The sequence below is a fragment of the Engraulis encrasicolus genome, chromosome 11, assembly GCF_034702125.1.
Source record: "Engraulis encrasicolus isolate BLACKSEA-1 chromosome 11, IST_EnEncr_1.0, whole genome shotgun sequence".
NCBI lineage: Eukaryota > Metazoa > Chordata > Actinopteri > Clupeiformes > Engraulidae > Engraulis > Engraulis encrasicolus.
The window spans coordinates 8336722-8362426 of record NC_085867.1 but is presented as its reverse complement, the minus strand read 5'-3'; the positions used below and the strand labels follow the sequence as shown (position 1 = coordinate 8362426).

The following is a 25705-nucleotide window of genomic DNA, read 5'->3' as shown; positions in this document are numbered from 1 at the left end:
TGCGTGCGTGCCAGTGTAGTGAATGTATGTAGGCCTATGTGTGAAAAAACGTGTGTGTGTGTGTGTGTGTGTGTGTGTGTGTGTGTGTGTGTGTGTGTGTGTGTGTGTGTGTGTGTGTGTGTGTGTGTGTGTGTGTGTGTGTGTGTGTGTGTGTGTGTGTGTGTGTGTGTGTGTGTGTAAGCAAGCAAGTACATCAGGGAGGGTGTGATTACGTCCTCTGCTATGGTCAGCTGTCCAGTCACAGGTGCTTGTACATGTGCTTTGGTCAGCTGTTGTCCATCTTCTCTCTCTCTCTCTCTCTCACACACACACACACACACACACACACACACACACACACACACACACACACACACACACACACACACACACACACACACACACACACACACACACACACACACACACACACACACACACACACAGAGAGGTCATAAGTCAGGTTGTACTTTAATGAGCTTAGGACTCAGGTAGTCTGCTTGGGTACAACCTGTCGTGAGTCAAGTCATATCAGATGGCACAGCATGCTTCTGGCGACACGAAAAAAAAAAAAGTTGAACACTGGTAAATGTATGCATTATATAGGCCTAATCCACATAAAATGATTATATTAATCAATATACCATACAGAATAAATACATGCACACACAGATAGAACAATATATACAGTAGGCCCTACATAAAATATATTAGCCCGAGGTTTACTTATAGGTGTTGAAGGGGATGCACGGCTCTGAGGGGGTGTTCGTTGTGCTGCCACCTAATGCCAAATAGTGGACCTATCCATTACAAAATGAGCTTGTACTGCACTGACATCTGGTGGCTGGAAAAAGGAATTTAAACAAATGGAAATGAAACGGTGGAGAAACAGCAAATCTGGAGCCTTGCATAGCTACGAAACTCTTTCAATTCACGCACTAATATCTTAATTAAAAACACATATTGGGTGAAAACTAAAGTCTAAAAATATAATCGTTGCCTAGAGGCTTGCAGCTCATCACTTTCTCTCTGGGTACGAAACCGGTATAGGAACTAAAGTGTGTGCGCATTGTTTCTCGAGGGAATGTTTTGCTGTAGCACTGCATTTACCTAACGTGAGGATGAAGTTTGACAGATCAGTGATTGCTGTCCTTGAGTGTCATCGGAATTTGGACATGGATCATCAAAATTCATATTAGTGAGCATATCCTGCAAGGACGCACTATGCGATTTGGTGTAACATTCAGCATCTTACGTGTGGTAAGTCGTATAACGTTTTCTGACTGTAGTCATTTAAGCTTAACCTTTGCATGGGTTGTTGCAGTAGTCTACATTTTCTGCTTTCTAAAAGAAACATTACAACATTATTTGTATATTTTATATGGTAGTTTGCCCACTCCGGCAAGAATGGACCTCAAACCTGCAGGTGGCGATGGCAGGGGAAAAGAAGATTCCGATCTTTACCAGGTGTGTATGGAGACTTTTTGGTTAAGGATGATGATGACTCCATTCATAATCATTGACAGCACACCAGTTGGGGGAGGTAGGGATAGGCCTTGAGCTATGGCCCCAAATTTTGCCCATCGGTGCCATCTGGGGGGGGGGATGCTAACAATTTTTTTTGGTAAGGTATATCCCCCCACTACTAGAAAAAGCCTGATAGCAGTCACGGGGTGGTAGCGAAACCCCTTTTTTCGGCTCTTGAAGTGACTACCCCCCTCTATTAAATTCCATGTTTGAATTCGGATGCATGTCTAGTTCAGGCTCATTTCGTGGGGTATTGCCAATACTCTATACCATGGTGCCTGGTATTACTGGAAAGGGGACCTTTCAGGCTTTCATTTAAGATCATTGGTGAATCTGTCTGACATACACAGAGGTCACAGCACTTCATTAAATCAGACATAGCTAACATTTTCCAACAGTTCTTGGCTAAACTGTCTGCTTTCGTTTATCTCTGTGGCGTGAAAGAACACCAAGGACACAAAATTGGACTACCTCAATACTCTTTGGAGTCTGCTGATTCAGAAAATGTATAATATGCCCATACAATTGTTTTGTATGCGTTTGTGAGAGCGTTAAATTTGAATTGTGCAACCAGCAAAAGTCTTCAAAATAATAGCCAATACATGCAGGTCATCTGTTGGAAGTATTGGGCCTTTTTCCTTCCAAAGTTTCTGCTTGGCATCACTGCTTGGCATTAGGCCTTCATTTAAGATCATTACTAAATCTGTCTGACATACTCAGAGGTCACAGCACTTCATTAAACCAGAAATAATAATAACAAATGTCGCCTAAACTGTAGGCTTTCTTTAGTCCCTACGTACTGTAAACCATGGGAAAACATCAAGGACACAAACCCCAACCATTTCAATACTCAAGGCACTCTGCTAATTCAGACAATGCATTATATACCCATACAATGTATTGTGAGAGCCTTACAAAAGGCCATAATGACCATTAATATGACATAATTTAAGTCCAATTCTGTCCTATCTCTTTATAGACGTAAGGAAATGTAAGGAGACATAAGACGTAAGGAGATAAAAGAGATGAGCGGGGGCATGGGGAGGCACTGTATGTACAGTAGATGTAGAGTTAGGGGGGGGGGGCAAGGGGGAGAAGTAGGGGTGAGGTGAGTGGGGGCAATTGAGGGGGAGCACTGTTGGGTGGGGGGCAAGGCCAGGGTAGTGGAGGAAAGTGAGTGGAGGGCACTGTTGAGTGGGGGGAGGTGACTGGGGGGGCACTGTGGAGTGGGGGGGGGGGGGGGTAGTAGTAGGGGTAGGTGAGGGGGGGGGCACTGTGGAGTGGGGGGTAGTGGGGGTAGGTGAGTGGAGGGGGGGGGGGGCTTAAAGGAAAGTGAGGGGGGTTGGGGAGATAAGACACTGTAGGATGGGGAGAGGAGTGGGGGTGAGATACTGTAGAGCAGGTGGGGTAAGGGTGGATAAATGTTAATGATAAAATATTTGGAATAGTTTCAGAAACGTCTACCATATTGAATGTTGGAGGGAATTTGAGATGCCCTAGTTTCAGCAGTGTTGTGTATATGTTTAATTGAGCAATTTTTGACCACTTTCTTTAGGATATGTCACGGTGGCAAAATCGAAATTCACCTTCTATTGTTCAGCCATGCTCATATCGGACTGTGTGACAACTAGCCTAGAAATCTAGACGCCCCTAGGGGTTTGGCGTGGCCAGGCTGTGACAACATCAGCATCTTCAAAATCACCCGTAAACAGTGGCTGAAAACAAACCAGACCTGCTCCTATTAATTAATAGTATGACCATTGTTTTACTCTGGATATATTTGGTGTTTGTGGTAAAATGTCATGTCTACTGTAATGCAGTATTGTTTTTTTATTATGGCTACCTGCCTTAGGACTACGGATGACATTTGGCAACTATGCAAATACCAACATATTTATATTGATGTTTTTTTAACTGATGTATTGATTAGTGTGTATTGTCCTAATCAAATGAAAGAAAGAATGAATGAATGAATACATTTGTCCATTAGGCAATAGGAAATAATTGTGCTAAAAAAAAGGAACCGTACTCATCAATGAATATTATAGGCTTACGTCATTGCAAGGACCATAGGCCTAGTTATTTCAGCAGTTGACTGTCTATGTGCCATTTGACCATTGTAGGAGGACTATTCTCTGCTTCAAGGAAGCGAAATCAAACTTATTTTTTGTTTGTTTAGTCAACCTTTGGTAAAATATCTGTAAGAGAATATAACAGAGAAGTGCTGAAAAAAGTAATCTACTATGTAGTAGGCCTAGTTATGGCCCCACAGTATTGAGAAAAATGCATGAAAGTCATCCATTTTGGGAAATAGCAGCCATATTGAATTTTGACACAAATTTCAGATGGCATCAAGTTTGAATTTCTTCTGCTCGCACGCACGCACGCACACACACACACACACACAGACACACACACACACACACACACACACACACACCTTTTCTCTATAGCAAAAAATTAGCCTTTGAAATTATCATTTGGGGAAGGGCTACCATATTACATTTTGGGAAATATTTTTCAATTTCTTTCAATAAGCTTTTGGTCAGTAATCTGTGAAATATCTGGCAAGACAATATGTCTATAATTAAGCAGTGCTGTATGTGCAATTTGATCATTTACTGACAACAGTACCATTTCAAAGCGGATTTATACATTCTTATGCACATACATTCATACTGTATGTATATACACTATACATACATATATTCATTCATTTTTCTTTTTATCCAACATTTGTATGTATGTCTGTAAGGAGATATTACAGAATTGGTCAGAAAATAGGTCATTAGGGCCTTGAGGATCATTACGGTCTTTTAAAGGCTCCTGCAAATATTGTATGGGTACATTATACATTTTCTGAATCAACAGCATGCCTAGATTTTTAAAATCATTTGGTTTTGTGACCCTGATGGTTTCCCATGGTATAGGGACAACATAAATCATACAGTGAGAAATTACTGGTTTAAAGGATAACGCCAGCCAATTTCAACATGCATGTAATGCTCACACTACCCTGGACTTGTCAGTACCTGAGATTTGTTTTTTCTTCAACCTTTTCCAAGATCCTTGTCATTGTAATGGGAGCAGATGTTACCTTTTGGGAAAATATTTGTAGTAGGCCCATGTTAAGATTTTTTAAATGTAAACAAAATCTGCCCCCATTAGAATAGCAGCATGCAGCATCTCCGGGTACTGACAAGTCAAGGGTAATGTGAGCAATACAACAGCATATTGAAATTGGCAGGAGTGATCATTTGAGTATTTGGGGGGGGCTTTTCAAGCCTTTTTTGTTTATATGAGACAGGACAGTGAAGGAGGTGACAGGAAGCCAGTTGGGAGGGAGAGATGGGGGAGGGTCGGCAAAGGGCACGGTTCAGAATCGAACCCGGGTCAGCCGCGTAGTAGACCAGTGTCCTACCATTAGGCCACGATAGGGCCGAGAAATTATTGGTTTAATGACCTCTGTGAATGCCAGCACAAACATTGGCAGGAAAAAAGGCCTGATATTTCCAGCTAATGACCTGCTATATTGGCTACTATTTTGAAGACTATTGGTGGTTACACAAGTCAAATTTTAGGCCCTCACGAACATATACAAAATAATTGTATGGGCATATTATCATTTTCCGAGTCCACCGAGTATTGAGGTTGTGTAATTTTGTGTCCTTGGCGTTCTTTCATGCCACAGAGATAAACGAAATCAAACAGTTTAGCCAACATTTGTGAGAAAATGTGACCTATGTCTGGTTTGATGAAGTGCTGTGACCTCTGTGTGTGTAAGAAACATTCAGCAATGGACTGAAATGAAAGAATGAAAGGTCCCCTTTCCAGTAATACCAAGCGCTATTGTATAGAATATTGACAATATCCCAAGCTGTCCTGGACCTTCTTTCGTGCAACTGCACTACAAAATGCTCTAGCCATCATTGTGTTTGTCTGGTAAATGGCCTCAGGTGCACAGACATGTGTAAACTGAGAGTGTGCGGAAACCAGGCAACCATAGACAGTTCAGATGAAGGGGATGACATGGAAGATGAAGAGTACTGACGACGAAATAATATAAATCTACATGAAACTATTCTTTCATTAAACATATTCCCTTTGCAACATGTTTCTTTATTGGCTTGTAACCGCTTGTATAGGGTCTCAGTCTATTTGTTTATGAAATAGCCTGTATAAAATGTTGTATATGAACATTTATCTAAATTCTGTTAATGAGATACCATATTTGAGTGGTTTAAGTAAAGTGTTACCCAATGCCCTATCATTGCAGGGCCTACCATCTAGATTGTATTTCTTCACATACACTACAACAGTGTTTCTCAAATTTTTCGTGCCATTCCCCCCTTCAGAGGAAGGGTGTCTGTCTGCGCCCCCCTCGAGCAAAATGGTTACGAAAATACAAATAAATAGGCCGTCGTGAAGTTTATTAGAGCCTGATATACACGTACAGTATGGCCTATGTTCTCTAAATATTAGTGACTTAATGGCAAAGCAGAAAAGTATTAAAAAAGAAAAACCTTCTGACTTCACACGCCCCCCAAGGGGGGCTTCCGGCCCACTTTGAGAAACACTGCAAAACAATAATTGAATACTTTAACAACTTGTGAATGTTATGTACATTCACATATGAACTACAGTATAAACAAAGTTTGTTTAAGTAAAGTGATACCGGCATTGTATTAGTCCATTCTATTGGGTCCGATTTTGAAGACATTTTTGCTGGTTGCACAAGTGACATTTAAGGGTCTCACAGACATATACTAAATGATAGCATGGGCATATTATACATTTTCTGAATCGGTAGAGTGCCCTGAGTATTGAGGTTGTTAACTTTGGTGTCCTTGGTGTTCTTTCATGCCACAGATGTAAACGAAAGTGCACAGTTTTGGCACAATGTGTGTGGAAATGGGAGCTATTTCTGGTTTAATGACGTGCTGTGGCTTCTGTGTATGTCAGACAGATTCATTAATGGGCTGAAATGAAAGCCTGAAAGGTCCCCTTTCCAGTGATAACAAGCACGATGGTATAGGATATTGGCAATACCCCCAACATAAGCCATAACTACATATACAGCCGATATTAAAAAACAGTATTTATTATAGGGGGGTAGTAACTTCAAGAGCTGAAAAAAGTGATTTCGCTACCACCCCATGACTGCTATCAAGCTTTTTCTACTAGTGGGGGGATATACCTTGCCAAAAAACATTGCTAGCATTCCTCCCCCCAGATGGCACCGGTCGACCCCTCGGCTCATAGCCTAGGAGTTGTTTCTCCGACTCATAGTTCAACATAACTATTACTATTGTCTTTTACAGAAGACATCAAATCCCCTCGGCAGGTGGTCAACCCTGACATATCAAAGTATGTAGCCTTTGGTTTTGTGTATTATTGTGCATTGCATGGAGCCTGTTGAGTCTGTGATTTGGATAAGCGTAACCCTGGAAATATTTCCTCTTCCGTCCAGAATCAGAAACATTGGCATCATGGCCCACATCGATGCGGGGAAGACCACCACGACGGAGAGGATGCTGTTTTATTCCGGCTACACCAGAGCACTGGGGGGTAGGTGAAGTCTGGGAAGCCAACGGGCAAAGGTGTAGGTTTGGCTTGGAGAGTGGTAGGGACATCATTGTCTGGCATTACATTACACTGTTGCTGTGTATGTCTAAATTGTGAGTCCGACAGACAAAACATTCGTTTTGAATAATCCAAAAATAGTCCTGGAAACGTCCTGGAAATTAATTTTTGAAAAAGAGTGGGAATCCTGCTGTATGCGTAGGGCGATGGGGCCGTTCAGATCAGATGACATTGTCCTGGGCCGTCAGCGGCCCTGGGTGAAGTCAAACTCTGACCACCAGAGTTTAGATCAGAGGGCTGCAGGTTCGAATCCCACCCTTCCACTCCCTATCTCACTCCATGGCTGAGGTGCCCTTGAGCAAGGAAGGCACATAACCCCACCCTGCTCCAGGGACTGTAACCAATACCCTGTACTTAAAATAACTGTAAGTCGCTTTAGATTAAAGTGTTAGCTAAGGGAAATGTTATGCATTGTCATGTAAACGTTGCGTGGTGCCTGGGGCCTATACTGCAAAAAATGGTTATGGATAAGTTAAGGTTAAGTTAAGAGGTAAAAATCATCTAAAAATCATCTAATAGAAGAGCCTGGAGTCCTCATTTTCTTAAGAAAAGCTCTTGTATTATTTTTCACTATCCTGAACTTATCCTGAACCAGCTTTGTAGTATAGGCCTCTGATGTTGTGTTCTGTTGCCGTAGATGTGGATGACGGGGACACGGTGACAGACTACATGGCCCAGGAGAGGGAGAGGGGCATCACCATACAGTCAGCTGCCGTCACCTTCGACTGGAAGCAGCACAGGATCAACCTCATAGACACGCCAGGTACACCACACACACACACACACACACACACACACACACACACACACACACATACACACACACACACACTCGCACACACACACTCGCACATGCACACGCACTCAGACTCTCTCTCTCTCACACACACACACACACACACACACGCACGCATGCACACACACACACACACACACACACACACACACACACACACACATAGGATCAACCTCATAGACACCAGGTTGGCACACAAACACACACACGCACACACACACACACACACACTCACACTCACAGAGGAAAACACACAGCTGCGACTTTTATTGTATATTATCATCATCATCATTGTGCATTATTATTTTTTTTAAACTATAAATGATGTCAACATCAGTCTTGCATCAATATGACGTCACTGTTCCCTCTGAAGATAACTCAAGCTGAAGAGGGGGTATGGAAACCAGATGGGTGAAAAGCTCACCCACCACGTCCACAAACCTCACTTCTTTCCATTATGCTAACTCCTGTCCTCCCTTGTGATTTGTGGCCTCGTGATGACTCATTGACGACAGAAGTTTAAATTCAATTATTTTGCAAAAGGGCTGCCCCCCTTGCACGGGTGAGGCATAAATGCCGTTTCGTTGTGTGCATTGTTTACTTGTGTGCTGTGGAGTGCTGTGTCACAATGACAAGTTGGAGTTTCCCAACTGCGCTTTTTTTCTCTGAAAGCGCAATCCAAAGGTCGTTGTCTTATTTGCAATCAGGATGTTGAATGGGGAAAAGGCCCCCAGAAGTTGTTGTGACTAGTGACTTGTGACTTGTGAGGCGGGGCGTCAGCGAAGGGTGAGGCCACAAGCACAGGTAGTGGACGGGAGTTAAGATAATGGAATGTACCCCTGGTATCATCATCATCATCATTATCATTATCATCATCATCATCATCATTAAATACGTGTAGCTAGCTTGGCCCTACTGTGACCTAACGGTAGAGCACTGGGCTACTATGCCGGCGATTCCGGTCCTGGGTCATTTGCCATCCTTCTCCGACTCTCCCAATTCATTTCCTGTCCATCTTCAACTGTCCTGTCTCAAAAACAATAAAGGCAACAACAACAAAAATAAAAAAATAAAATAATAATAATAAAAAAAATATATATATATATATTAAAACTATGTAACTGGCTGTTGTGTTGTTCCTGTAGGCCACGTGGACTTCACTCTGGAGGTGGAGCGAGCCCTGAGGGTGCTGGACGGGGCGGTGGCCGTCTTTGATGCCTCCGCTGGGGTAGAGGTATGGAGGACCACGCCATCGCATCACTAACAATACAATACAATACAACACGTATTCATACAGCGAAGTATCGCTACTATGAAGTTCACTCAAAGCATTTTAATAATAAATGTTTAAAAGGCCCAAAATATATTTTTAAAACAGCTACAGAATACTAAATGTTAACCATTGATGCCAAAAAAAATGATTACTCTTCTGGGGTTTGGGTTTGGCTGGTGGTTGGTGCAAATTTCATTAAGTGGTGGATACAGCTCATCTCGGTTTCTCTCCCTCTCTCTCTCTCTCTCTCTCTCTCACAGGCCCAGACATTGACTGTATGGCGCCAGGCAGATAAGCATGAAGTGCCTTGCGTGTGCTTTCTGAACAAGATGGACAAGCCTGGAGCAAGGTAGGATCTTTCATACTGTACTGTAAACGACACACAAACACACACACATCTTTACCAACTTGCAACACATACACATACACATACAGTACAGGCCAAAAGTATGGACTCACCTTCTCATTTATGCATTCTCTTTATTTTCGTGGATTTTCATTGTGTATTTTCATGCAGGGCATCAAAACTGTGCATGAACACATGGAGAATTACGTACTTACCAAAAAATATAACTGTAGTTATTGTCCAACAGCATTGACCGCTGTCTGTCCACCTGACGTCGACACGGCACAACTGATGGCCCCACACATTTCAATAAGCTTATTTTTGTCTATTTTCAAATAAAAATGCCCAGACAGTCATGTCAATCCTAATTGAACATTAAACTCCTCCAATAGCTCACTAGAATTGTAGAACTGGAATTTTGAGACCTAAAACCTAGTTTTAAACACTTGCAAATACAAGCATTTTACAGACATTTTCTTGATATGATATTGAGTCACAGCCAGTTACTTGGAGAGGTCAAAACTGTGTTGGAGGGAATCTGTGGCAGGGTTTTTCACTTTTACTTTTACTTTTTGTATTAATGTTTCACCTAGATAACCAGCTATGCTGACCAAGTGCCCTATTATCAGATCAAGAAAATCTGTCTTGTATTGCTTGTATAAATGAAAATGGACTCGAATGACTGGGTATTTTTACTTGAAAATAGACAGAAAAATAAGCTTGTTGAAACATGGGGGCCCTCAGTTTTGCTGTGTTGACGTCACTGTTTGGCATTTTTTTTATATTTTTTAAATAATTGTTTTTATTTTTTATATATTTAAATTTTTGTTAAGCAAAACATTATACATGTGTTCATGCACAGACATAATGCCCTCTCTGAAAATGTATTATGTTCTTTAAAAAGCCACAAAAATAAAGAGAACTAGACTGCCTGTGCAGTCGCCTTCGACTGCTTAAGGTATATCCCCGAAACGCGACGCTTCCAGTCCCCCATCATTCCTACCACTCCCGTCCACCATTTCGTAAACGTATATGATACATACAGACGTGACATGACGTGCATAGGCTTAAAACCAAACGACTATTGTGAAAATGAAGCAAAAAATGGGGCAAATGGTAATACTGTTTTAATGGTTCAGTGGATATACCACATTAGGTACAGTGTAATAACCAGTGTAACAACATTTAATACAATGTAATTTTTTTACTTACCCCCCATCATGTGTTTGTGCTCAAGTGGTATTACATGGTATTGCATATTGTTACACTGGTATTACACTATATTACATGGTATTGCATACTGTTACACTCGTTATTACACTGTACCTGATATTGCTTATTGTTACACTGGTATTACACTAGTATTACATGGTATTAAATATTGTTACATTGGTTATTACACTGTACCTAATATGGTAGATTCACTGAAATGGTGAACCATTAAAATAAGGTGTTACCGGGCAAATCAATCCACCCAGTCAGAAGTTATGGGCCAAATGAAAATTCCGCCATTTTGAAAGTGTTGTCTTCCAAACTCGAATCAGTTCATGAACCTACCCTAGAGCATTCACACACCAAATCTGGGACAAATCCATCCACCCGGTCAGAAGTTATGGACCAAACAAAAATTCGGCCATCTTGAATTCAGCCATCTTGAAAGTGTTGACCTCCCAACTCAAAGCAGTTCATGAACCTACCCTAGAGCATTCACACACCAAATCTGGGACAAATCCATCCACCCGGTCAGAAGTTATGGACCAAACAAAAATTCGGCCATCTTGAATTCAGCCATCTTGAAAGTGTTGACCTCCAAACTCGAATCAGTTCATGAACCTGCCCTAGAGCATTCACCCAAAAAATCTGGGACAAATCCAAACATCTGTTCAAAAGTTATGGACCAAACAAAAATTCGGCCATCTTGAATTCAGCCATCTTGAAAGTGTTGACCTCCCAACTCGAAGCAGTTCATGAACCTACCCTAGAGCATTCACACACCAAATCTGGGACAAATCCATCCACCCGGTCAGAAGTTATGGACCAAACAAAAATTCGGCCATCTTGAATTCAGCCATCTTGAAAGTGTTGACCTCCAAATTCGAATCAGTTCATGAACCTGCCCTAGAGCATTCACCCAAAAAATCTGGGACAAATCCAAACATCCGTTCAAAAGTTATCGCGTTAACACGAAAGACCTTACGCGGCGGCGGACGCGGACGCGGACGCGGACGCGGACGCGGACGCGGACGCGGCGGCGGCGCACGCAAAACCATTACATCCCCGACGCTCCGCGTTTCGGGGATATAATTAATTAAATGAAAAGGTGAGTCCATACTTTTTGCCTGTACTGTACTGTACACACACACACACACACACACACACACACACACACACACAAGATCTTCAAGGACTTGCAACACATAGATACACAGACTATACACACATACACTGGTCGTCTGTACATATTGAACAATCCTGAGTAATGAATCCATGTCTGATGATACTGTATACATATGTCTGTTGTATGATGTGTGATCATGTATGTCTGTTGTGTAATACTGTATATGATGTGTGAACCTCTATGTCTCTCAGCCTGGAGCTGTCCCTCCAGAGCATCAAGGAAAAGCTGAAGGCCAACCCTGTGCTCCTGCAGGTACCGTTACACTCATATCATACGCATGCTTTTCATGAGTGAGTGAGTGAGTGAGTGAGTGAGTGAGTGAGTGAGTGAGTGAGTGAGTGAGTGAGTGAGTGATTCTTTCATATAACTCAGTGGTTCTCAACCTTTTTTGACCAAACGCCCCCTTGAACTCGTAATCATAAGCCTCCCAACGCCCCCTTGACACTTCCTTCCAGATTCCCATCGGTAGTGGGAGGAGCTTCACAGGATTGGTGGACCTGATCAGCAAGCAGCGAATGGCGTGGCGGGCGACGGGGCGCGAGAACGATGGACGCGTGTTTGAGGCACGGACCCTGGGCCAATCAGACGAGCCCGAGCTGATACAGCAGGCCACAGAGGCCAGAGCCGCCCTCATAGAACAGGTACATTTACATGGAGACTAGCTAACTCATAACAGGTGCATTTACCTGGAGACTAGCTAACTCATAACAGGTGCATTTACATGGAGACTAGCTAACTCATAGAACAGGTGCATTTACATGGAGACTGGCTAACTCATAACAGGTGCATTTACCTGGACACTCACCTACTCATAACAGGTGCATTTACCTGGAGACTAGCTAACTCATAACAGGTGCATTTACATGGAGACTAGCTAACTCATAACAGGTGCATTTACATGGAGACTAGCTAACTCATAACAGGTGCATTTACATGGAGACTAGCTAACTCATAACAGGTACATTTACATGGAGACTGGCTAACTCATAACAGGTGGATTTACAGTACATGGAGACTGGCTAACTCATAACAGGTGGATTTACAGTACATGGAGACTGGCTAACTCATAACAGGTGCATTTACATGGAGACTGGCTAACTCATAACAGGTGCATTTACCTGGAGATTGGCTAACTCATAACAGGTGCATTGACATCGAGATTGGCTAACTCATAGAACAGGTGCATTTACGGGTCAAAGACGTCCAACATGTCCTTCAGTGCAACGGATACTTTTTTTTAATTACTTTTGGCTTGGCTTTCATGCATTCACTTTTCAAAAAATTGTTTTGAAATTTCATGTTTTTCACAGTTGCAGTAAGCAAAAGCATCCGTTAGCACTGAAGGGCAGTGTCATGTTGGACGTCTTTGACCCTTACATGGAGACTAGCTAACTCATAACAGGTGCATTTACATGGAGACTAGCTAACTCATAACAGGTGCATTTACATGGAGACTAGCTAACTCATAACAGGTACATTTACATCAGGGGTGGGGGACCTTTTTCATTCTATGTGTGTGTGTGCGTGTGCGTGCGTGCGTGCGTGCGTGCGTGCGTGTTAGGTGGCTGATCTAGATGATGAGTTTGCTGAGCTGCTCCTGGGGGAGTACAGTGAAGACTTTGATGCTGTTCCTGCTGACAAGGTAACGTGGGAAAATGGCAAAACTGTGTGTGTCTGTCATCTGTGTGTCAGGTGTGCCATATGTTGTATTTGTATTTGTAATTTAAAGCAGGGCTGCAACTGTATGAGATGGTCATCACAGATGCGTGCGTGTTTGTGTGTGTGTGTGTGCGTTCGTGCGTGTGTGCGTGCGTGCGTGCGTGCGTGCGTGCCTGTGTTCGTGTGTTTTCCAGCTGCGTGAGGCGGTGCGTCGCGTGACCCTGTCCCGTAAAGGGGTGCCGGTGCTGCTGGGTAGCGCCCTGAAGAACAAGGGAGTGCAGCCCCTACTGGACGCCATCACACAATACCTTCCATCGCCAGACCAGAGACACCAGCATATGGTGTACGACACACACACACACACACACACACACACACACACACTCTACCTGCCCTCACCAGAGCAGAGACACCAGCATATGGTGTACGACACACACACACACACACACACACACACACACACACACACACACACACACACACACACACACACACACACACTCTACCTGCCCTCACCAGAGCAGAGACACCAGCATATGGTGTACGTTAAACACACACACACACACACACACACACACACACACACACACACACACACACACACACACACACACACACACACACACACACACACACACACACACACACACACTCTACCTGCCCTCACCAGAGCAGAGACACCAGCATATGGTGTACGTTAAACACACACACACACACACACACACACACACACACACACACACTCTACCTTGTGTGCGCGCATGTGTGTGTATGTGTGTTGTGTTTGCGTTTCTGTTTTCTCCAGGCGCTGGTATGGGGATGACCTATGTGCGCTGGCCATTAAGGATGTACATTGTGTGTGTGTGTGTGTGTGCGTGTGTGTGCGTGTGCGTGTGCGTGTGTGTGTGTGTGTGTGTGTGTGTGTGTGTGTGTGTGTGTGTGTGTGTGTGTGTGTGTGTGTGTGTGTGTGTGAGTGTTCTCCAGGCGCTGGTATGGGGATGACCTATGTGCGCTGGCCTTTAAGGATGTACATTGTGTGTGTGTGTGTGTGTGTGTGTGTGTGTGTGTGTGTGTGTGTGTGTGTGTGCGTGTGCGTGCGCGCGCGTTGTGTTTGCGTCTCTGTGTTTTCCAGGCGCTGGTATGGTGATGACCTGTGTGCGTTGGCCTTTAAGGTGCTGCATGATAAGCAGAGGGGGCCGCTGGTGTTCCTGAGGATCTACTCCGGAACCATGAAGCCCCAATCAGCTGTCCACAACATCAACCGCAACCAAACGTACGCAACCAACCCTCTCAGCATGACTAGCCTGGGCGAAAGCCAACTGTTGACTCGGTCAAACACTCTGGCAAAAGCTAAGAGGAATCTGTGTCTGTGGAGAGTGGGAGATGGTCTGATCTTACTCTGCCATATTGTGCTCAATTAGCATGAATGTTACGATAAAGTGTCACAAAAGCATACAAATAACAAAAACGTAAGTGTGAATAGTGTTACCTTAACCAATCAGTTACAGACTTTGCGGGTTTGTTTTGCGTCACCACTCTCAACTGTTAAACAGTGTGCGAACAGAGCTAGGAGGGTTTCGCCAGACTAGGTGCAGAGTCAAAATCTTTGGGTGGAGTACATAGGATGGTGTCGCCAGTCTACAGCATGACCACTCTGCCCTACAAAGGCAAAGTTCAGTAAATACGGCAACATTGACACTGACTGAAAGGCCTTCAATGTATTAAGTATTATGTTGGATATTGTAGTTACTGCTAATTTTACGTACATACGTAGTAGGGGTGTGAATCTTAAACCCACAAAACGATCCGATTAAATATCAAATCACAGGCTACGATTCGATTCAGGGACGATTCATAAAAAATATTTAGTGATTCGGTGCGATTCAATGTCCATTCGGTGCGATTCAATGTTGCATAACGATAACCGATCCAAAATCGGTTATCTTTACACCCCTAATAGATGGATAGATAGATAGATAGATAGGTTTTTAAACTACATCATGGTAGAGCAGTTATCATCGTAAGCTTCCCAATTGACCTCATCAAAACCCTGCCAATGCTCCCCTTAGTATTAAAAAATAATATAAACTACATCCGCCCCAATGGCAACTAGGCACCCCCTCCTCCGCCCCAATGGCAATTAAGCACCCCCTCCTCGATTCAATCTCGATTCACAGGCTACGATTCGATTCAGGGACGATTCATAAAAAATATTTAGCGATTCGGTGCGATTCAATGTTGCATAACGATAGCCGATCCAAAATCGGTTATCTTTACACCCCTAATATGTAGAAATATCTCTAAATGGGGGACACAGTCCGCTATTCACAACAATCAACTGCAACCAAAAGTACGTAACCAACCTTCTCGGCATGACCACTACTCTCAAGTAAACTGACGTCTAAAGCGATACTGTACCATTTCCGGAAATAAGCTGATTTTACATCTCTGCATCAGTTCAATTATTGTGTTTTACCTTTCTTCTGTTCTTTCAAGCGTTCTCTTAGCCTATTGATGCTATTTCTTTTTAAAAGCTAGCAATTACCATTGAATCTTACAGGTCCAGCTGCTAGCTTTGATGCTAGCTAGCCTGATGGTAAAATTTACACTGTCAGACTCAGAGAACTGGAAGTACAGCAGAAAGGTAAGCGCAACCAAACGCACAACCCTCTCAGCATGACCACTGCTCAAGGACAGGTTATGTTATTACGTTACGTTACGTTATGTATTACGTAATATTGCATTTGGCAGATGCTTTTTAACCAAGTGATGTACAATTGAGGACATAATCATAGCCAACATCACTAGCAGATACTAAAAAGGATACTAAAAGCAGATCAAGTCAAGTCAGCTTTTATTGTCACTTTGTTCATATGCATAAGTCATACAAGGAAAATGAAATTGTGTTTCTCTCTCTATACCATGCCAAGACATAGACATACACAGGACTAACATTTTACATAGTGACATAAAGTGCAAGACAGGACAGGTAACAGTGATGGACTGGTAACAATAAGTGATTAATAATAAATGCACCCTGAAAGATAACTTTGGCCCCCTCTGAAGCAGAGTAGTTAATGGACTACAGGTATATGCTGTGATTTCAGGGAGCGTATGAGTCGTCTGCTGCTGCCGTTTGCCGATCAGCATGTGGGGATCCCCTCTCTCACCGCCGGCAACATCGCCCTCACCGTCGGACTCAAACAGGTACACACACACACACACACACACACACCCTCTCTCACGGCCGGGAACATCCCCCTCACCGTCGGACTCAAACAGGTACACACACACACACCCACACCCACACACACACACATACATGCACACAGCCAAACTAAAGGTCTGTACGACAGGACACACAACATACAGTACAGACACACACACACACACACACTGTAGACATACAGTACACACACACACACACACACACACACACACACACACACAGTGTGTATGCATTAGGACATATAATACCCATTCAGGAACTCTACTAACCTTTGTGTGTTTGTATCTGTGTGTGTGTGAGTGTGTGCGTGTGTGCGTGCGTGTGTGTGTGTGTGTGTGTGTGTGTGTGTGTGTGTGTGTGTGTGTGTGTGAGTGTGTGCGTGTGTGCGTGCGTGCGTGCGTGCATGCTTGCGTGTTGTGCGTGTCTCCAACAGACGGTCACAGGAGACACCATCGTATCCTCCAGGGCGTCAGCAGCAGCGGCAGCCAGGCGTGCCCAGAGGGATGCCCAGGAGAGGAGCACCTCGGCTGGGGCAGACAGGGCTAAGGAGGCCCCTGGGGAGCTGGTCCTGGCTGGGGTGGAGGTCCCCGAGCCGGTCTTCTTCTGTTCCATAGAGCCCCCCTCTATGGCCAAACAGGACGGTGAGGCAAAGGCTGTACTTACCGTCCGTGCATGTGTGTGTGCAGAGTGTTGCTAATTAAGCTACTTCTGTACGTCTCTGGCGACTAAAAACCTCATCTAGCGACTTAGGTGACTCATTTGCTGAATCTGGCGACTTAAAAAAAAAAAAACGTTTCTTTTCAGTGACAAAAATCATTGTTTTTCAACATAATTGTAACTCTGCGCTGCTGTCAGAAGCGTTTCCCACGGTTGAGCAGGGCTGCGGATTAGTTCTGATCTCTAAAATGTGGCTAGCCATGTAGGCAAGCTTTCTAGAGATACGTGTGTCGCGTGTGACGTCATGCCCATGACGTCATCTAGCAACGTGAGGCGATTTTTCAGAGAGCCAATAATGACTTTCGTGATTTTTTTCGGCAACACTGTGTATGCGAGCCTGTGCTAAATGCTAGATCGCCTGCCCATGGCCAAACAGGGTGCTGATTCAGCCTGAAAGATGTGAGAGGGATGCAAAACATTGGATTACAAGACAGTGTGTGTGTGTGTGTGTGTGTGTGTGTGTGTGTGTGTGTGTGTGTGTGTGTGTGTGTGTGTGTGTGTGTGTGTGTGTGTGTGTGTGTGTGTGTGTGTGTGTAGACTTGGATCATGCTCTGGCCTGCTTGCAGAGGGAGGACCCCAGCCTAAAGGTCCGCTTAGACCCAGACTCTGGACAGGTAAACACACACACACACACACACACACACACACACACACACACACACACACACACACACACACACACACACACATTTGAGCTTAATTTTAAGCAGATGAAAATGTACAGTAAATGCATTCAATGTTCTTTGTAATGTTCTCACTCTTACTCTCTCGGTCTGTCTGTCTCTCTCTTTCTCTCTCTGTCTGTCACTCTGTCCATGTCTCTCTATCTTCCTGTCCATGTCTGTCTCTCTCTGTACATGTCTCTCTTTCTATCTTTCTCTTGCTCTCTCTGCCCATGTCTGTCTCTCTTTGTCTGTCTGTCTCGCTCCCCCTGTCCATCTCTCTCTCTCTCTCTCTCTCTCTCTCTCTCTCTCTCTCTCTCTCTCTCTCTTTCCCTCTCTCTCTCTCTGTCCACGTCTTTCTCTCTCTCCCTCTGCCTGTCTGTCTCTCTCTGTCCATGTCTCTCTCTCCCTCTGTCTGTCCATCTCTCTCTCTCTCTCTCTCTCTCTCTCTCTCTCTCTCTCTCTCTCTCTCTCTCTCTCTCTCTCTCTCTCCCTCTCTCTCTCTCTCTCTCTCTCCCTCCCTCTCCCCAGACGGTGCTGTGTGGTATGGGTGAGCTCCACATCGAGGTTATCCATGACCGCATCAAGAGGGAGTACGGCATCGAGACACACCTGGGCCCCTTGCAAGTAGCCTACCGAGAGACCATCCTCCAATCAGCATCCGCTACAGGTGAGCTCAGCCAATCACAATGTCACTTGACATGAAAAGAAGTTCCTTCCCCCAGCTGCTCCTCAAGAGAGGCGTGCCGTGCAGTACACATTGTGCATTGTGTAGAATTGCCCAGGCGGGACTCGAACCCAGACCTTCTGTCGTAGTACACTGGGGCTCTGTCCGCTACACCAAAGAGCCAGGCTCCTTGGCATGACAGTCAGAACACACCCACAACCCTAGTGATGGTCACTCCATCACACTGCCTTCCCGTGCGCTTCACACACTCATGGTGTACCTCACGCAACTGCCCATCATGCTTCTCCCATCCAGTGTGCCCCATCATCAACGATTCACCCATCACTGGGGTCCCTCACACTGGGTCACCAATCCTGGGGGTCCCTCCCATGGAATTACGGCTCACACACAATGGGTACGCTTCCGATGGCCTGACGGTAGCCATCCCACTTCTGACACCATGGTGCTCATCAGACAGTGTCTCTCCATCAAGACTTAATTCTTAGCTGGTTGCATTTTCCGCTGGACAGGGCAGCTATATGCAACACCAGAGCAACTGACTGTAAAATTCTTCAAATTGTGTAATAGTCTAGTTTGTCTGAAGTTCTCACATTAGTTTCTGGAGGATCCTTAGCCAAGGCAGTACTTACTTATGCCTGCCTTTCTTGAGACTGTTTACATCTTGTGGTCAATAAAATTATGATAACATGTAAAGTAAATGTTTGAGTGGAATTAGTTAAAGCAGACCCTGTTTGTTCCTTTTTGTGATTACCGGGAAGATTAGACCGTGTCTTGTGACCACTTTTCAAAGGGTGTACAAGCTTCTTCCTATGACTGTATACTGTTAGTTGTGATTTCAGGGAGCATATGAGTTGTCTATTGCTGCCGTTTTCCCACCACTAGGGTGCAGCAGAGAGCAAGACATACTGTATATCATGTTCTGTACGCCGTTGTCCTTTATCTGTCAGTATTTTAGACAGTTTGAGCTTCGGGATGATAGTGATTACTTGAATTATTGCATACAACTATATTACAACATATTACAATGAATTAATTAATTATAACCATAGATTGGATATTAGAAGGTTGAGAAATTAAGTTAGTGTGAATGCAGAATGTATCCAATTAATGTTGTTCATAGAATTTTCCCGCTTGTGTAAACATGTGCATGTTCTACACATAAACACCTTGAATCGAATGTTGTTCAACTTTGTTTTCATTTGAAGACACGTTGCATATTATGTTGTTCAACTGTGTGTGTTCCTTTCCAGACACGCTTGATCGAGCGGTGGGAGACAGGAAGCACGTGGCCACTGTCGGCCTGTCCGTGCACCCCACGGACGACGCCTCATCCCCCACTTCCTGTCACGTGACCTTTGACCCGGATGTGGAAGGTCATCTTCCCGTGGAGCTGCGGGAGGCAGTGGAGAACGGCGTGCAGAGCTCTTATCTCCAAGGTAACCAGAGTGATTGGCGACGGCGGCGTTGGCGGCACGTCAGGTGACCTCAGGTGATTAAGGTCACGGAGGGGGGAGGGGCGACATATGGCACCAAGGATTAGCGGCCTACTGATGCCTTAGCGACGACAGGCCTAACACACACGCACACACACACACGCACACGCACACACACCCAACCGCGCACATACACACACACACACACACACACACACACACACACACACACACACACACACCCCACGCGCACATACACACATAGCCACAGGCCTAAGACACACACACACACACACACACACACACACACGCGCACATACACACACACACACACACACACACACACACACATCAAGGAAAATGTGTTTGACAGACCACCAACACATATAAACCTGGTGAGACAATGACCTTGCCAGTTCAGACACTTGCACACACACACACACACACACACACACACACACACACACACACACACACACACACACACACACACACACACACACACATCAAGGAAAATGTGTTTGACAGACCACCAACACATACAATGTAAACCTGGTGAGACAATGACCTTGCCAGTTCAGACACTTGCACACACACAAACACACACACACACACACACACACACACACACACACACACACACACACACACACACACACACACACACGCTGTCGTATGCCTAATGCGTTGTCCTAAGAGCTATTTTAAAAGTGGTCCTGTGTTGTGTCTTCAGGGCCGTTGCTAGGATACCCGATGCAGGGCGTGGAGGCCGTCATCCAGAGCGTTGCCATGGAACCAGGAACCTCCGCAGCCATGCTGGCAGCCTGTGTGTCACGCTGCATGCTCAAGGTAGGTGTGTGTGTGTGTGTGTGTGTGTGTGTGTGTGTGTGTGTGTGTGTGTGTGTGTGTGTGTGTGTGTGTGTGTGTGTGTACGTACATGTGTTTAACCCAGGGACTACAGAATGTTGGATGGTGTATGCATTGGAAAAAAAACAACTAAGTTTTCATCAGCACAGCACAGACACAGCAAAAAAGCATAAATTAGGCTTATGTTAGGAAGTTAGGTATGGTCAGTGAGGACATAGATAAGCACAGCCCACTTTCACGTTCACGAATCACGACACAAGGGGGAGACACTTGTAACCTATAAAATGTCAGGGTTCAGGGGGTCACAGGTGAGCGTTCCTGCAGGCAAGAATCCTGGCGTTAGGCCGGCTCGCCAGGAGGCCGACCAGAGCTTTGGACTGAGGTTGCTGGATAATGGGCAGCCTACACTGCACTTTGTTTGAGAGTTTGAGACGTATCCTTGCAAAGAAGTTGAGCTCGAGAGCCAGGTGTAATATCGGCTTTAGGAGCTAGCTTGCTGGGGAATTTTTGACCGCTGAGGAGCTAGCTCACACCTATTGAGGACTATTTGAAAGCCTTTGGATTTTATGAACACTACGAGGGGTCTATACCCTAAAACACTGAACTTTGGAAAGGAGCAAGTTGGGAGAAAGAGCTCAAACGCCTGGGCTGGTCGTCTGCTGAAAGACATTTCTTGCATTGGCCGTAGGACTAGGGTGACCAGCTGTCCGGACTTCGGCCGGACAACCCCGCCCCTTAACTTTTCTAACCTAGCGTCCTCGCGCGCACCCATTGCTTCGACTTGCCGAATCCCCGCCTCCGTGGAGAAAACAGTGAAGTTGGCATTCTAAACTGTAGGCAGAAATCAGGGAACAGCGCTGCCATCTTACCTCAGACTAACTCAGCTGCCAGCAACAGTTAAACTTGTAAAACAATATTTTTTGGGGAAGGATTTTCGCATTTCATTACCTCACTCCGATAAAGGAGTCATCAGTACCACTAACTTAATATTGTATCAGAGACGGCAGGTTACGATAGACAAATCCTTCCGTTGTTGTCTGTGTGGGCTGTTCCATATTTTTTTAAATGTATTTAGGGTAGTCGTGCATTCGTATGCCTACTGTAATAGCCAACAATTAATTTGATTTACTTTACTCGAAGTTGGTCAGAAGTCTGTTTATCAGCGGTATTTTAAGGGAGGCAAACCGCTTCTGTCAACCTTTTTTTTCATGCAGACGCTGGATAACCAACAACACGAGCTCAAAATAGCCTACAGACAGCGCCCGTGCAGAAAGACGTTTCTTTGCCCTGTTTGTAAAGTTGTGAGAACCCTCGTATCGTTGTAGCCTAAAGGCATTTAGGTCTGGGGGTTATATCTGGAGTAACATGGCGGCCGCAGATATCGGAAACGCGACCGACTGTCAAGGTCTAGTTTGCGTCAATGACGTTGCCTCGCATCTCGAGGTCATAAGCAAAAGGCTAGGAGGAAAGGAAAGGCAAAGAGAGGGACACACGGACGTCGTGAACAGGTCGTAAAAACGGACCGATGGCCACCCTACGTAGGACCAGAGGAAAACGCTGCTCTCTCCCCTACAGACATCCATACATTTAGATCATACACTCATGCTGCCGCGTTAATGCGTACATACTGTAACTGTGAGGAGTAGGGCTGGGTAATAATCGATTTAATCGGTAATCGATCGAATTCATTTAAAATTCACATAATCGATTTTTTTTTTCTTTTTTCTTTTTGTTTAATTTAGGTCTGTGGAAAATACCCAGTAGGTGTTAGTCAAGTAGGCCTACGCCTACTTATTACAAATTAGCAATCTGTTAACACTATCAAGCCACAGCCCTTTGACATTTATATATAAAAATAGGCAACAGCATCTTTTGGGGGAAATCCTTGCACCAAGAAGGAAACGGTTTGAATCTATTCTGAATGAATCGAATCGAAACAAATTGAATCGTGATTAATCGATTCAAAGACCTAAGAATCTAAATCGAATCGATACAGGAACATGGCTGCGATACCCAGCCCTAGTGAGGAGTTAGATAGGGGCAACTCACGAGTCACGACCTTACACTTATATGTGTGTGTCTGCGTACAGGCCCTGAGGCAGGCGGGTGGTCAGCTCCTGGAGCCGGTGATGAGCCTGGAGGTGACGGTGGGGGAGGAGCATCTGGGGCTGGTGCTGGCCGACCTGGCCCAACGACGAGGCGCCGTGCAGGACGTGCACAGTCGCCACGACAACAAGGTCCTGCTGGCCACCGTACCACTGGCTGAGATGATGGTGAGTCAGCAGCACCAACAATCTTTTTTTTGTGTGTCTTTTTCGACTTTTATTTTGATAGGACAGTGTGAGAGGTGGACAGGAAGCGAATTGGAAGACAGACAGGGAGGGGTCGGCATGGGCATGGCCGCATGGCAGGCGAGTGCCCTACCGGTTGGCCACGGGAGGGCCTAGCAGCACCAATGATCTACTAAGTTTGATCTCAGTTTAATCTTGTCATCTTCACATCTACTGGCAGGTTAATGTTATTATCAGTACCTCCAGGAATTTGCGATTCCCAACTTTTTTGCAACTTCAGTGAATTCTCACGAATTCCGTGTGATATCGCAACTTAAACCAATACCCGTAATTCCCTGCAACCTTTTTGCCCCTTGCCCCGTCTGAAAGTCATTGAAGTTACAAAATACCCAATATTTTCTAATCATAGACCCTGATTCCACCTCAAAGAATGCTATTAATACATGGGTCTAAATGTTTGTTTTCCCCGGGCTGCGCGACACTAGCTGCGCACAACTCAAACTCTGATTGTTGGAAACCACTGTCGGTTAAAAAAAATAGCTCACGTGGTTGGCTGCCAGTGTCTTGCCCCTCTTCACAATAACGTGTTTATAAACACGGTGAACCTATGTATAGGCAATCTTGATGACTGTGAACCTCAGTGGAGCCTTTTTATCACATCACTTCCTGTTTCCTATGTTCAGGGCTACTCTACTGTGCTGCGAACTTTGACCTCTGGGAACGCCACCTTCTCGCTGCAGCTGTCCTGCTATGAGGCCATGAACCCCCAGCACCAGTCTGCCCTGCTCAACAAGATGGCGGGACTGTCGTGACGTGAGACCCATCACTACCTCTGATTAGAGTAACATCATTTCAGAGGGGTGTACTAAGACGCTTGTTCAGGAGTAAACCAGGTTAAGTTAAGAGGTATATGATTTAATAGAAGAGCCTGGACTCCTCATTTTCTTAAAGGGACACTGTGCAGGAAATGGTCAAAAAAGGTACTGCAACTATGCTGCTCATTGAAACTGGGCTGTCTATCGCCAAATTTGATAGTTACATGAAAGTTTACTAAGTAATAAACAAATCTTTTCTAGTATGGTCCAAGTACAGTCATTTTTGCAGCTTTTGCTGTCATTTTTGGCTATTTTTGGAAATTCAAAATGGCGGACCATGGAGAAGATCCCTCTTTTCATGTATGAAAAGTGCAATTTTTCCGGTCATAATGAATACTTAGAATTTCATGGTGGTGATAAATATTCATGAAAAAGGTAACATTAGTGAATGGGCAGCATGAATTCTGGAAATAAGCAACTAAAAATCTCACACAGTGTCCCTTTAAGACCCCTTCAGTACCTCCACGACCCCCAGTTTGGGAACCACTGATCTACAGAACTCACCAGAAACATACAGGGGTTGTACAAAATAATGGAAACACCTGTCATTTTAGAGTGGGAAGTTTCATGGCTCAAGTGGACCAGCCTGTTGGCCAATCTTCAATAATTGCACATTGCTCCAGTAAGGTGAAGTGTGAAGATTCAAGTAGCAGGGTATAGTAAGAGCACAGTTTTGCTCAACATTTTGCAATGCCCACATTATGGGTGACATATCAGAGTTCAAAAAGTGTGCATTAGGGCTGGGCGATATGGGAAAAAAAACAATATCACGATATGGATTACTTTATGTCACGATAACAGTATATATCACGATATAGCACAATTACATACGTTTTCAGTTATTCTCTTAATTTGCTCTTTATTTTTTCATGTCGCAAAACAACCTTTTTTTTTTAATGGATCTTTTTATTGTTATTTTTACAGTTACATTAACTTATAGTGCGTATTGTGACAACATGAAATGTAATTAAATGATAGTAATTTTATCAGTTGTATACAATTGAATATTACGATATAAACGATATAGGAGAAAGGTCACGATATACACTTTTATATCACGATAACGATATATATTGTCATATTGCCCAGCCCTAGTGTGCATACCAAAGTTATAAGTGTGCATACCAGCAAGAAGGATGAACCACATCCAACAGGATTAACTGTGGATGCAAGAGGAAGCTGAAGCTGAGCTTCCCACTCTAAAATGACAAGTGTCCATTATTTTGTCCATCCCCTGTACAGTGCACCTGTGAAAAGTGCTTGACCACATAAGGTCAAAAAAAATGAAGAGTAGTGTGAAAGTGTATTGTATGTATGTACCC

The 25705-nt window shown here is 44.4% G+C and overlaps 1 protein-coding gene across 1 annotated transcript; it reads left to right on the top strand.

Annotated features, from left to right (window-relative positions):
• Positions 1 to 1106: 1106 nt before the first annotated feature.
• gfm2 (GTP dependent ribosome recycling factor mitochondrial 2) lies at positions 1107 to 24604 on the top strand. The gene is made up of 20 exons (XM_063211167.1): positions 1107 to 1239; positions 1368 to 1446; positions 6828 to 6873; positions 6977 to 7074; positions 7787 to 7912; positions 9091 to 9179; positions 9479 to 9567; positions 12154 to 12214; positions 12418 to 12603; positions 13524 to 13604; positions 13816 to 13964; positions 14754 to 14894; positions 16729 to 16828; positions 17284 to 17491; positions 18105 to 18181; positions 18761 to 18899; positions 20168 to 20353; positions 21084 to 21199; positions 23308 to 23490; positions 24192 to 24604. The coding sequence occupies exons 1-20, from the start codon at positions 1204 to 1206 to the stop codon at positions 24318 to 24320; spliced, it is 2319 nt and encodes a 772-aa protein (XP_063067237.1). The 5' UTR covers positions 1107 to 1203; the 3' UTR covers positions 24321 to 24604.
• The last annotated feature ends 1101 nt before the right edge of the window (positions 24605 to 25705 follow it).

Excerpts from the sequence above, each read along its gene's own strand:
- gfm2 (XM_063211167.1), top strand. The coding sequence starts at position 1,204 with ATGCGATTTGGTGTAACATTCAGCATCTTACGTGTG. Across the intron at positions 1,447-6,827 it reads AAGATTCCGATCTTTACCAG|AAGACATCAAATCCCCTCGG; the intron begins GTGTGTATGGAG and ends TGTCTTTTACAG. Across the intron at positions 14,895-16,728 it reads AACATCAACCGCAACCAAAC|GGAGCGTATGAGTCGTCTGC; the intron begins GTACGCAACCAA and ends CTGTGATTTCAG.